General features: G+C 45.6%; 1 protein-coding gene and 1 long non-coding RNA gene across 3 annotated transcripts in view; one reads left to right on the forward strand and one right to left on the reverse strand.

Annotated features, from left to right (window-relative positions):
* The first annotated feature begins 3,581 nt into the window (after nucleotides 1-3,581).
* On the forward strand, nucleotides 3,582-7,294 carry gba3 (glucosidase, beta, acid 3). The gene is made up of 6 exons (XM_019856123.1): nucleotides 3,582-3,902; nucleotides 4,216-4,440; nucleotides 4,689-5,050; nucleotides 5,770-6,210; nucleotides 6,852-6,975; nucleotides 7,042-7,294. Exons 1-6 carry the CDS (start codon nucleotides 3,848-3,850, stop codon nucleotides 7,242-7,244), a joined length of 1,410 nt encoding a protein of 469 aa, XP_019711682.1. The 5' UTR covers nucleotides 3,582-3,847; the 3' UTR covers nucleotides 7,245-7,294.
* The window catches only part of LOC109507011 (uncharacterized), a 74,588-nt gene continuing 67,873 nt past the window's right edge, over nucleotides 6,427-13,141 (reverse strand). For both annotated transcript variants that reach the window (XR_002166394.1, XR_002166393.1), the window contains 2 exons: nucleotides 6,827-6,954; nucleotides 6,427-6,731 (listed from right to left, as the gene is read on the reverse strand). This is a non-coding gene — a long non-coding RNA (uncharacterized LOC109507011). The remainder of the gene's footprint in view (nucleotides 6,732-6,826; nucleotides 6,955-13,141) is intronic.

Raw genomic sequence — 13,141 nt, forward strand, 5'->3', positions numbered from 1 at the left:
AAATTACTGACGCGCTGTGGCGACCCCTGAATAGGGACGTGCCGAAAGGAGAAGAAGAAGAAGAGGAGAGAATAATAAGCAAGGCAACCACTCTAACCAGGAGTGGAGCTACGTGGTGGCCAGGGGCACCCCTGTCCACCCCGTATCATTTTCTGTCCACCCCCACAGCAAGGGAATTTTTTTTTTCATTTTTCCATGGATGCAGTATTCTTAGACCCATTGATAGTCCTCCACAATTTATTTTATATAAAGAATATATACTTGATCTGAATATAAACTTTAAAATAATCTGAATGCAAATTTCTTTGAAAAAAAATAATCTGCTTGAAGGAAAGAACATACCATCTCTGATGATCACTCTTATTGGCTTGATTGGTTAACTAGCAGCTGTAAATCAGTGCAGACTATGAGATGAGCAAAGACAAGACAAAGAAAGCTGCTTTATACTGTAAATTAAGCTCAGCATGACGAGTGTGATGGGCATTGTTCCGGATACTGTAGGTGTGATTTTATTTCATGAAAACCTGACTGATGATAAACAAGAACACACATACACAACCCGCACTGCTTCGAGCTTCGTCCCTGGCTGTGCCTAATGTTGTGGCCATTTTCGACAGAATTCCAAGATAAATGTGTGTGTTTTTTTTTTCTTTTTATGCAGACGATGACATGAACACTCTCTCCCACGTGCAGGTGGTCAGATTGACCCTCTTAAAAACATTTCTGCGCCTTGAGATAAGATAATTGGCTCGTATTTTTCGCATTCTAAATGGCGAGTGGGTCAGACAACTCCTGAAAGGGAAGTACAAAGTGTCGGAATATCAAGTCTCGGCTATCTTGCTGTTGTTTTTGGAAGCGCCGCCGAAAGAACAGGGCGAAGCGGTGTCCTCGTCGGAGCTCCGAGAGAATGCGAGCAGGCTCACAATAGTGCAGGTATGCGAGGTATGAGCCACCTGAATTGCTGGCTGACACGCGGGCTCGAATTCGGGTTAATCTCCATTAACACGCCGAGCGCAGGAATGCAAATGTTTATGACCCCTACCACCACTAACCGCCGCCCCCCCAGAAAGGAAGACAAACCCCCTAAAGACCGAGTTTCATTCTGGAAATATTTCTTAAAAGGCCCGGTTTGTTCATGGCAAATTCATAAGGTGCTCCTGAACTTTGACCCCCTGCGCCAGTGAATATCATGAATAGTTGACATTGAGAGCGGCGAGCGCATAGCTCAGCCACATCCTCATGTTACAAGCGGGATCACGGGCTCAAAATGAACTTTCCTGGGTTGCCGCTTTATTTTTAGCCGCTGGAAATGCTTAATCTCGGACAATTTTTGTCTGTTTGTTTTCATACGACTTTACACGTGAGCACGAGGGCTGCAGTATGTCCGCCACATGTGAAGATTTCCTTGCTACTCGTTTTTCCTCAGAGGTCAGCCAACCCAACGCGCCCCCCCCCCCACCCCGCCCCATATGACTGACCTGGTTGTCTCTCCTTTAGGCCAAGCCCAAACAGGGCTGTTTGATCAGCCCCGTGTGGCCCGAGAGTCAAAAGTGCTGCTTGTCACATGTGTTCAAAGAGCGGGCCAGGAATTTGCCAGCTACATGCCCCTTCATGGGACAGCGGCTAGTTTGTTTTTGCACTCCAACGTGCTGCTCCAGCATGTTGGAAAGGCAACCGCAGGGCCGATCGAGACACGATTAGAAAAAAGTCGGCCCCCTGCTTTCGTGTACTTTATCCATTCGAGACAGCGGAATTCATTGAATCCAAAGGGAAAACTTCAATAGGCCAAGTAACACGAAAAACGACTTTCTGAATTTGAAACGAAAATATATTGTTGGCTCCAAACATCAAATATGGATATTGTGATGTGTCTTATCTGATGACAGTATCCAAACAATCCTAACTAAGTGCATCTGACCTGTAGGTGGAGCTCCACTTGTTGGTTTTGGTCCGTCACTGCCTCACATGGGCCCCAATGCAAGCCAATAGAGAGGCAGAAAGGGTCACACGGCGCTCTTTTGCATAGTGCACACAATACTAAACAAGACACCGAGATCAGGTAGAACGCTCGCAAGAAAAAGTCAAGCGAGCCACATTGTTCTTGGCTCCCATCTGTCCCCGGCCGGGGGCCTTCAACCAACACTCCCAAAACAAAGACATTGCCTGTGTTGCCGCCCGGCTTGCCAACCCCAAAATGTTTTTCTAATTCCTTCTAAGTGCCTATTTAAGCAGCTGTTTTCTGTAAACATTTGACTCAATTAGATTTCCGAATCCGCAAACCTGAGACGGGTTACGTGGAGTTATTCCCTCGCCTCACTCTCGTGACTTGGCCGACAGGCCTCGGCTCTCCTTACAGGTCAGCGTCCAGTGTAACACAAGAGACTTTTTACACCTTGTTGACAAAATCATTAGGGAAGAAACTCATTCCCAGGGTGGACTTTTTGCACCTTGTTGACAAAATCATTAGGGAAGAAATTAATTCCCAGGGTGGTTGCAAGGTCACAATTTACAAAGTGGGTACGTGCAAGTGACCAGTGAAAGAGCCATCATTTAGTCCCTCCGAAAACTGTCCATGAAGCAAATGGCCATGACATATTGTCAACAGGTTTTTTACCTTCCCAAATGTAAGCGCAGTGTTAATATTTGAACTTCGTAAGCCCAGAGTATCTTAAATATACTTTTTTTAAGTTTTAAAAACGCTGCCTCAGTAGTACATGAGAGCCAAACATTTTTGGAGGTGTTTCTTGATGTCAAAGGTTCGGGAGACGAGGCAGCCCGCTCAGAAAGCGTCACGTCACCCGCTGTCCCAGGAGTGGAGCACAGAAGTAACTGCCACACAGGGACAGTGGAAACCTGAGAGCAGAGCCACAATAGACTTATTCTGGTATCCTGCTTGACCCCACTTGCATTACTTACCACTGTATTAACTACAAGCTTCTGTGCTTTGTTTCACATAGATCGATTACATGCATAATATTGCCCCACTTACTACTATTGTTTATTGTTATTTATAATGGTATCGCGCTTTTACTTGTATGGTGCCGATGATCCCATTTGACAAATGAAATTGGATTGATTACTTGAGCGCCATACAGGTATAGTGCTACAAAATAAACATGTACGGGAAACACTGTCCAGTGCAATTAGAAGAACCGAGAACGAGTATAACTAAGCGACCATACTCATTTTTAGTTAAAATTAATTCTAGCTGCATTATCTTCAGTAATTTAAAACATAAAAAATGTCAACACTCGGCACTGTTGACAGAATATTAAGCCAGTTCTCACTGCCTTGACTTGAGTGTCATCTTGTGGCAAAACTCTGTAAATACAAAGAAAGTCCATCCCCAAGGATACACTTCATTTTACTTTTTTTTTTAAAAAGAGGCCGTGTCAATAGCCAAACATATAAATAAGCATTATATCCCGTTTTAACAACAACTTAGTAATTCCGTCTTTTTTTATCGTATGCAAATGTCACAGAACGTCATCACGGAAGAAAACGCCCCCACCATATGCTGCTTTCGCAGACACTCGTAAAATACGTGGGGAGAAATTAGATAATCAACAAAATTCCCCCAGATCTTTACAATGATTAGAGTACTTTGCAGCTGATGTCACGTTACACTTCTACCACTATGCCATACATGGCGCTAAAAGGAGAAGAAATAAATAGTGATTTTTAGGAATTTCTGCGTTCAAAAGGCACGCTGGAAACACTTCCGGGTTGTTCGCTTCTCGAATTGGCTCCGACTGTAGCTTTTTACGCAAAGGTAATACAACTACAGCTAATTGTAGTCACTAAGAAGCATTCGAGCCACTACAGTCTTTCACCGACCTGCAAAAACATGTTTCCACGTAACTTTGCATGGGGAGCCGCGACTGCAGCATATCAAATTGAAGGTAGGGACGCAAACTCCATTCCGCAGTCACAACCAATCATTGACTTTTAATGGGGAAGGGGGCGGGGGGTTATTAAAAAAAAAATCTCAATTTGCTACAAACAAACAGACAGATTATCTATTCATGGAAATATCAAACAACCACTTTTTAATGGGTCACCAGTTTTCACAATTAATGCAATACACATTCAACAAAACAGAAACATTTATAAACAACAAATGAAAGGATACCCCCCCAAAAAACAACAATATATGTAAAACAAACAAACAAACAAACCAACAATTAATCAATGGATGTTATTTTTTAATTTTAGGGGGTTGGCAGGCGGACGGCAAGGGTCCAAGCATCTGGGACACATTTTGTCATGAGGAAGGTCGCGTGTGCGGGGCGCAGACGGGTGATGTGACCTGCAACAGCTATGAATTGTGGGAAAAAGACCTGAAATGTATCCAGCAACTTGGACTGACGCACTACCGCTTTTCTCTCTCCTGGGCCCGCCTCCTTCCTGATGGGACCACAAGAAATGTCAATCAAAAAGGTACAAAAAGGAAAAAATAAAATAAATCCCAGATCAGCCAAGGCCCAAGAAGGGCTTGACCTTCAGAACACAATTTTTTTGGGAGGCAGATGCCGATTGTGGCTCTGACATTGAACAGCATTTACTATTTCATAACAAATTAAAATTACAGTATTGGCATTTAAATGTCCCGCTGATTATGATTATTCTGGGTTCAAATGAATCAATCAGGCTGAAGTTGTACTCGTAGTCATGTGGTTTTTCTGCAGGTGTCCAGTACTACAACAAGGTGATAGATGACTTACTCTCATGTGACATGTCCCCTATGGTCACCCTCTACCACTTCGACCTGCCTCAGGCACTCCAGGAGCGCGGAGGCTGGAAAGCGTCGGCCATCGCCGCCCTCTTTGACGGCTACGCTCGCTTTTGTTTCCAAACGTTCGGGGACCGTGTCAAACTCTGGCTCACCCTCAACGAGCCGTACGTGTGCGCCAAGCTCGGCCATGAGGACGGCGTCCACGCGCCGGGCCTGAAAGAAGCGGGAACTACGGCCTACGTGGTGGCTCACAACATGTTACGTGCCCACGTCATGGCTTGGCACAGCTACAACTCGCTCTACAGGCCAAAGCAGGTGCGTATGACGAAAACTGTTGGAGCATTTGAGCAAGATTCTTGATGTGCACCTTGAGGCCCGTGCATGAGTAGAAGAAGTGTACACTAATTTTTCTAACTTCACTGGCAGGGGACTGGGCCTGAAAATCAGCCCCGGAGTTTAATGACTCAGACAGTCCTTTTTAGTTCAAAATTATGCACCCTTGCAGTGCAGGGTTTCATTAAAAAAAAACAACAAAAAAAAAAAACACGTATATACAAAATCTTGCTCAACGCCCTCATAATACGAGAAGTTGAAGTCAAAAGCAATGTTTCGCTGAGCTTCATTTGCGGTTGCCTTTTTTTTTTGTGCACTATTGCATGGCACACTTCTATCTCATGCGCTCATTAACATTTGCTGTCTAATAGCCACGCAGAGTGATCAATGGTCACCAATGGGCAACGCAATAGCATTTTGCATAATGCGATCGATGGCCCATTCATTCAAATCCTATCTAAAAAAAAACCCACAATGACACCAAAATGTCAATACTTCACAGTTCTCAACGCTGCTTTTTACTACGGTTTGCTCCCTGCTCAGTTTTAGGAATGTGTTGACTGTAAAAATCAAATTGTCCAAGGAAAGTTTCCTTTCAAATTTGCGTTCAACTACTGTCACTTTTATCTTTAAAAATTGACTTCATATACACCGCCCTCCGTAGTTATTGGCATAACTCATGTTGAAAGGGCTTCCCGTAGGGTGGTGCGGTGTCCCTGGCCCTCTGCAGCGACTGGTTCGAGCCGTTGTGTCCCGAGAACGCCTCAGATGTCGCCGCTTCCGATCGTGCCCTGGCGTTCAATTTAGGATGGTTCGCATGGCCCCTCTTCGTCACCGGGGATTACCCGGACGTGATGAGGGTGGCCATCGATGCTCAAAGCAGGAAGATGGACTACAACGGCGACCCGCGACTTCCCGCCTTCTCCGAGGATGAGCCGTCCGCGTTAGGCACGGCAGACTTCTTTGCCTTGAACTATTACACATCCCGGAAGGTCAAACACGGATGCGTCGGCGAGCGGCGGATGTGCATAAAGTGCGACCGGGACACGGAGGACATTTTGGATCCCAGTTGGAGCATTTGTGGCACGCCCTGGTTGGCTGTGGTGCCGTGTGGCTTGCGGAAGCTCCTCAACTACATCAAGGTAGGACTGGGCGATATGGCCCGATCATAAAATCAGATTTTCTTCCCCATCATATTATTGCTTTGGCGCCATCTTGTGGTATCTTGTTCCATATCTTGTTAAACACAGAGGAGGAGCCTCATTTAGTCTGGCCATGGCTTGGTCTTCTTGAAAAAATGTACTTTTTTGACATCTCGTGGCAGCTATAAGCAATTATTGTACAAACATTTCTGTTTGGGCGTTATTTGTGGATATTTTTTATTTTATTTTTTTTGCTATTCCCGGAGGGGCATTCACTGTGCTTGTCAAGTAAGTTACCTACTTTTCATAAACATAATTTTGGAAAGAAAATAATCCTGTAGAGAGGATAGAGAGATAGATAGGGTACAGTATTACTAGGCTATCATGTGAGAAGTTTCCCCCCCCCCCCTCATCTCGTGCTGCAAAGCCAAACCAATTCCAAATCACTAATGAGACTGCGGCGAGATTAGGTTGCCTGTTTGCCACCATGTCTTCATTATTGCGCGTTGAACTATGGAAACCTGCGACCATCAGAAAAAAAAAAAAGATTAATTGATGACTGCCCAACCTTAAATGAAGGTGAAATGAAATCAACTTTGTGTTTGAGTTTCTTCACCATTCATTTGTCCTTCGCTTTCCAGGACACATTTGGTGACCCAGTGGTCTACATCACAGAAAATGGCTTCTGTCAGGCAGGGCCGTTGGTGATGGAGGATGCTCAGCGTGGCGAGTTTTACAGGGAAACTATCCAGGAAGTGGAAAAAGGTACCATGAATGACGTTTTGGTGTCAGCGCACAGAAGCTTACCCCGTCCGTCTCTCTCCCGATCAGCTGTCAGAGAAGATGGGGTCAACGTCCGCGGATACTTTGCCTGGTCGCTTCTAGACAACTTCGAGTGGGCCGACGGATTCGATCTTCGCTTCGGGTTGTTCCACGTGGACTTTTCTGACGCCGAGAGGAGGCGAACGATATACCGCTCCGGGTTGGAGTATGCGCAGATCATCTCAAAATACAAAGCTGAGCACTACAAATGAGGTCATATTCTTCCGTCCATCCATTTTTTTTTAACCTGTCACTTGAAGGCTACATTTACGCCAAACAACAAATCACATTCACACTCACACCTGTCAAAAATTCAGAGCATTGATTCTTTAGTGCAGTGTTTCTAAAGCTTTTCCCCCACCAAATACTATCTAATAGAATACTGCAGGAAAAGAAACTGTACTTAATGATTCGTACCTAGCGTAACTTTGATTAAAATTTTACAGTTGAAAAGCAAACGGTTATTGAAAATTAAATGCAAATGTGCTGTACAAAAAGTTAAATAGAACTGAACCTGACTTGGTTTCTCTCACTTACCACTAGAGGGAGCCCATGTAGAACACTTTGGGAATCACCACTCAAATGGCATGCAGGGGAAAAAAAAAACATCGCTTGATCTTCAAATCGCACAAAACGTTACATTGGCTTCAACTTTAGTTGTTTTTAAAATTCAGGACAGTCAATTCATCCAGTGTGCTTCTTATTGCAAATCATTCGAAAGGGGCTAACTCAGAGCACTGCTGTTTTTCAGTCACGTGTGGCCTTTCACGGACCGCACCACGTCAGTGTCGCAGTAAGTAGCGCGATGCATCATAGGTGTACAACAGTTAATATTCATGCTCCCACTCGGTAGAAAATGTCATTTATATTCGCCTCAGAGAGACTTTATTTGCATTCATAAGCAAGTCGCACGGTGCCACCCATTTGGCTGCGCGTTCTTTTTTTTTTTTTTTTCCCTGGCACACGTGTGAATAATCACACCCCCGTGGCCCCTCTCCATCTACGTCAAAGCCAGTGAGATTCTCCTTTGTCTTATGATGAACGGAGCGCTATTGTGGAGCCTTGAATAATCCAACTTCTTTGCGGGGCTCCTGCGGGCTCCAAAGTGAAAGCGCGCATTTGAATATCCGAGGCCCTGTTGGAGTCTGAGGAGGAGGAGGATTGTTCCTTTCGTAAACACGCGTCCACTTGTCTCGCCATCGTGGCGCTTGAACGACTGGCACTCGTCGGGAAATATCAATTAGCGGCGAAATCATTCACTCCTGCAGCCAAACTTCAAAATATCGCACTTCATTTCATGACTTGGAGCCAATTCGTTGTGATTAGAGTCAAAGAGGAAAGCATTTCTAAATGTGCTTTCCAATTAAGCGCCAGATATATCACGCGAGTAGATAAGTTGCTTTTTGACAATGAATTAGTACGTTTAATTGTAACATTCAATCACATCCACTGCGGGCGGAGATTTACCCCAAGGAACATTCCGGCAAATTACGAAGGCAGGGCCATTTGTATTGGACAAGCATGAGGAAATATTTCAGGATTTATTGAGTTATTCTAAATGAGTTTAATAATTTAGCGGGGAATTGTGAACTCAAAATTCCCATTTTTTTTTCTCTCGCTCCACCACGTGCCAACTGGTGGCAAAAACCTTTTTCTATTTACCGATTAGCCTAATTTTCACGTTCCCATGAGGAATCTCTAATTAGATTGTTGGTTCCATTTCAAGATGAGGAAACGGCGGCCACTCCCTTCCCCAAATCTCAATCCAATTGCTCATTTGCTATTGAGTGGAGGCAAGAGAGAAAGAAAACTTTGACAATCCCGTTGACCTACTTTCACAGAGAATTCACGCCAGCGCAAAAAGAACACGCAAATGTTTGCTCTCCTTTTCCAAGTCTTCCGAGCTGTGTTTGGATGTCGCAAGCGTGACATCAGAGTTATGAAAAACGCTTACAGACAGAGTGGGTGGGTTGGGAGGGTATAAGTGGGCTTCTGCCTGGAAGACAGGAAGCGGAATTTATGACAGAGCTACGCCGAACAGAAAGACAACTCAAATTGTTTCCTTTTGATTCTTCAGTGTGATGGCACCACTGAGGAGGGAAAGGAAGGGGGTTGGGGGGGGGGGTTCGCAGACCTGCCTGAAAAATTGAAAGCCCCCTAGAATATTCAAGCTTGGCCGAGGGAGGTGCAGGAATTTGTATTCAAGTAGTATGCACATCCCCCACCACTACCTGTGTGTGTGTGTGTGTGTGTGTGTGTGTGTGTGTGTGTGTGTGTGTGTGTGTGTGTGTGTGTGGGCAAATGAGCCGAGCGCAGTCTGGTGGGAACAATGACAAGGGAAGCGTAAGCGAACAGGAGCCCGAAAAAGGGAAAAGAGACAATTTATAGGACCTTCATAAGAATAGAAACTGCGATTTTTGTAGTTATCAGGGCGGAATCGGAGCGACTAATGACGTGTGCATAACCTCTTGCTCCCAATATTCACACACAATGTTGGTTCGAGAAAAAAAATAATAAAAATCATCTGCTTCAAATCTCCTCGGGAAACAAGCTCGGGAGCGACGTCTTATCTTTTGTGATAATGTCAAGAACAGAGGCAGATATGTGGCAGACTCGTTATAGGGAGCTTGTCATTCTTGTTCAATTGTGTTTTTGTCCAGCCACCATTTGGGTTGGAAAATAACAGCTTCAAAAACCCGTTTTAAAAATGCACGAAGCAATGTAGGAATGAGTGAAAAGGAGGGATAGTGGTATCTCTACTTTCACAATTCATTGGTTCTGGAAGAAATTTCTTAACGAGAAAATTTTGCAAGCAGAGACGCATTTTCCATGTAAATGCCCCAATTCGTTCCAAGCCCCTCGTTCCCCCTCCAAAATTCAGATATAAATGTTTTCTAAAGCATAAAAATGCATCAAAATATGGAACAAATACATGTTACAATTCGATTATTGCGCAATAAATGAGAGTTGTGCATAATGTAAAAAAAACAAAGAACTAAATTTCGTATGAAGCGACGTTCGTAAGAAGAGGTACCACTGGATGTTGAACTGATACATCTCAAATGAGCGACACGCTTTATATGTTGGAGAAGGGCTCACTTTAGCCTGGGTTGTAAGCAGACGTTATGGAGATTCTGTGACACATGTGCATGTACACACGCAGGTTTTGGCAGTTCTGACCAATTTTAGGTGCGGGCAGCAATGACTCATTTTTCACGATTCCCGGCACTAGCCCCTTCATAGGTATTGAATTGTATTGTATATTAGCGAGCTAGCCAGGATACCTTTTGTTACATCATTGACCCCCACCTAAAAAATGTTCACAACTACCTCAATGGACTACTTTTCTAAAAGGCAGGCCTTTGGTGACATCTTGTAGCAGAGTAGTGTGTTTCAGACAGAACATAAACACCAGGATTAGGTAATAGTTTTTTTTCTTAAGTGGGGATAGGTCCCACGGAAGCAAAAAAAAGAAAAGTCAAATAAGTGAATTTGCGGGGAATGACTGGATTATTGTAGCCGGAGCCACGCTGTCCGTTGTCCAAGTCGGGGAATGCGGCAGCGGCGGCGCGAGTAGCCGAGAAGTGGCGGCCTAATTAACTCTAAGTGTTGTACGACATGCTCCCCTTCTCACCCGTGTTGTCACTCAGGGTTTGAGTGGTGCTAATGAGAGAATTATCTTGCCTCGGACCCCGCTAATGCATTCAAATGAACACCGGCCCGACCCGACCTACGAGACGGCTTTTTAATCTCCAGCACTTAATAGAAATCAGAAGTGCTTTCTCACGTGCCCGCCCGCAGCGGGAGGGCCCTCTGCTCCCGACGCCGCCAACTGTTGATCCGTGGGAGAGCGCTAATTGTCTTGGACGAGTCAAGGGGCCTCTGCTGGTATTATGCCGAGAACCGCAGGTGTGGGCCGCTTAAGTGTTTGCTAAACATAAACGGGTTCACATTCACGGGGAGTCCCTTATTCCTTGTGGAGCTTTTCGCCGGTGTTAACACGAAATGCTAATCGTCTTAGCATAAAAAATTTACCCAAGAAATGTAAGAACAGTGACCCCTCCTCCATATTCGTGAGTTGTTTTACTTGGTTGCCTCCCCTCTCTCACTGATTTGAGTCGGGATGTAACGGTATTGTAAATGCGGGGTATCTCGGTTTCAGATTTCTAGCAATAATGCTGCGTCATTTGACGGTATCAAACAAAAACGGAGTAAATTGAGGGCGGCCCAGTGATCCAGTGGTTAGCGCGTCGACCTCACAGTGCAGAGGTACCGGGTTCAATCCCAGCTTCGGCCTCCCTGGGTGGAGTTTGCATGTTCTCCCCGGGCCTGCGTGGGTTTTCTCCGGGTAGTCCGGTTTCCTCCCACATTCCAAAAACATGCATGGCAGTCTGATTGAACACTCTAAATTGTCCCTAGGTGTGAGTGTGAGCGCGGATGGTTGTTTGTCTCTGTGTGCCCTGCGATTGGCTGGCAACCGGTTCAGGGTGTCCCCCGCCTACTGCCCGAAGACAGCTGGGATAGGCTCTCGCACACGCCGCGACCCTTATGATGATAAAGCGGATCTGAAAATTAATGAATGAATGAGTTTATCGAGTCTGAGGTGTGAAATGCTGCTCTCTGCATCTGCGTTTCAACTCAAATGTAGGTGAGTACAATATAAAAAGCGCCATGTGGTGGCGCACCGGAATGGCTCGTGGCACTTATTTGCAAATGAGGTCCAGTTAATGGCAAATGAACGGTCACGGCTTCCACATCAACTGCCGCTAACTCCATTTGACAGCTCACATGTTAGCATGCTGGAAATGCGCCGGGCCCGCTTGTGTGTCAATGTGGAGGCCGCAAAGGCCGATTGTCACGCGGGCGCCTAGCTACCCCGCCTGCTCGTCACTCATCTCCCTAACGGCTTTTGCTATCGGGCGCTAACTGATGATGGAGATGCAATGCAGGGAGTTTAACATGTTCGCACCTCTGAGTGTGTCCGTGGCAGGGAGGTGGGCATAGACGCATTTTTCACAGAGCTGGAAATAAGTCACATATCATAACGCGGAACTTCATTCTTACTGCACGAACACAATATTAATCAGGATACTGTGTTGTGACTGGACAAGGTCGCCTTCACAATTACATTGCAGGGACCGCATTTATTTGTTTATTCATTTCACTTGCGAAGAAAGTCAAGCCGGCCACCGCCAACGCGTTGCAAGGGGGAAACATCAAAATCAAAGCCTCACGAAAGCCTAACGATGTCCATGACTTATTTGTTCGTCGGTTGAGCAAGTCATTCGTCAAGTCGGGCTCAGTCACAATTCACACTTGAGTTCAGCGTAGTAACCAGTCTTCGTATTGCCAGCAAAAATGTTTGCCTGGTGCGCCCCCACTGATGTTGCCGTGTCCTCCACACGTGTGCGGGGCGGAGGCGTCAAAGCGTGGGAGGAGAGTGGGCCGACAAATGCTAAATGGATGCGATGCAAATGGCACCAGAGGACAGAGGAATCAATTTACCTTATTGAAACAAATGAGAGCGGCTCAACCCCTGCCATGGCACTCTTTTTTTTTTTTTTTACGTTTTGGGCCGCCCCCATTGTGATTGTAATTAACCCACTTGAACCCGACCCCCCGGACCCTCCTTTCTACAAACACAGCCCCGCTCCGACCCTTACCGTGCATTTCTCATTCTGTGATGGAAAAGCTTTTGAGATGGCCAGGTAAAAAAAACAACAAAAAAAAAAAACAGACGCTACAATGGTGATACACAGCCAGGGTGACATGCTAAAAGTCGTGGGAAATCTGCCTCGGTGAGCATTTAGGGATGCCACCCGCCTCGTCAACGCACCCAGTCAGCCTTTCGCTTGTATTGACTTATAGTCCATCCCTATGCTCTCACGTTTACAACCCCCCCGCCACGAGAACTAAATGAGTGACTCCAAATGACCGCCAAAGCACAATGTGTATTTTGTATAGCGCTCTGTGGCATCCTGATTGAAAATCTGCTTGTTTAAGAGCTATGCCACATTGACACCCGCGCTCCGAATTCCCCCGTGTGGCACGCGCATTGTGGAATGGTCTTGGATCAATGCTTCAAGAGAATGAAAAGCGGTGCGGGTGG

The sequence above is a fragment of the Hippocampus comes genome, unplaced genomic scaffold (genome assembly GCF_001891065.2).
Source record: "Hippocampus comes isolate QL1 unplaced genomic scaffold, H_comes_QL1_v1.1 scaffold246, whole genome shotgun sequence".
Taxonomy (NCBI): domain Eukaryota; kingdom Metazoa; phylum Chordata; class Actinopteri; order Syngnathiformes; family Syngnathidae; genus Hippocampus; species Hippocampus comes.

Excerpts from the sequence above, each read along its gene's own strand:
- gba3 (XM_019856123.1), top strand. The coding sequence starts at position 3,848 with ATGTTTCCACGTAACTTTGCATGGGGAGCCGCGACTGCAGCATATCAA. Across the intron at positions 5,051-5,769 it reads CGCTCTACAGGCCAAAGCAG|GGTGGTGCGGTGTCCCTGGC; the intron begins GTGCGTATGACG and ends GGCTTCCCGTAG. Across the intron at positions 6,211-6,851 it reads AGCTCCTCAACTACATCAAG|GACACATTTGGTGACCCAGT; the intron begins GTAGGACTGGGC and ends TTCGCTTTCCAG.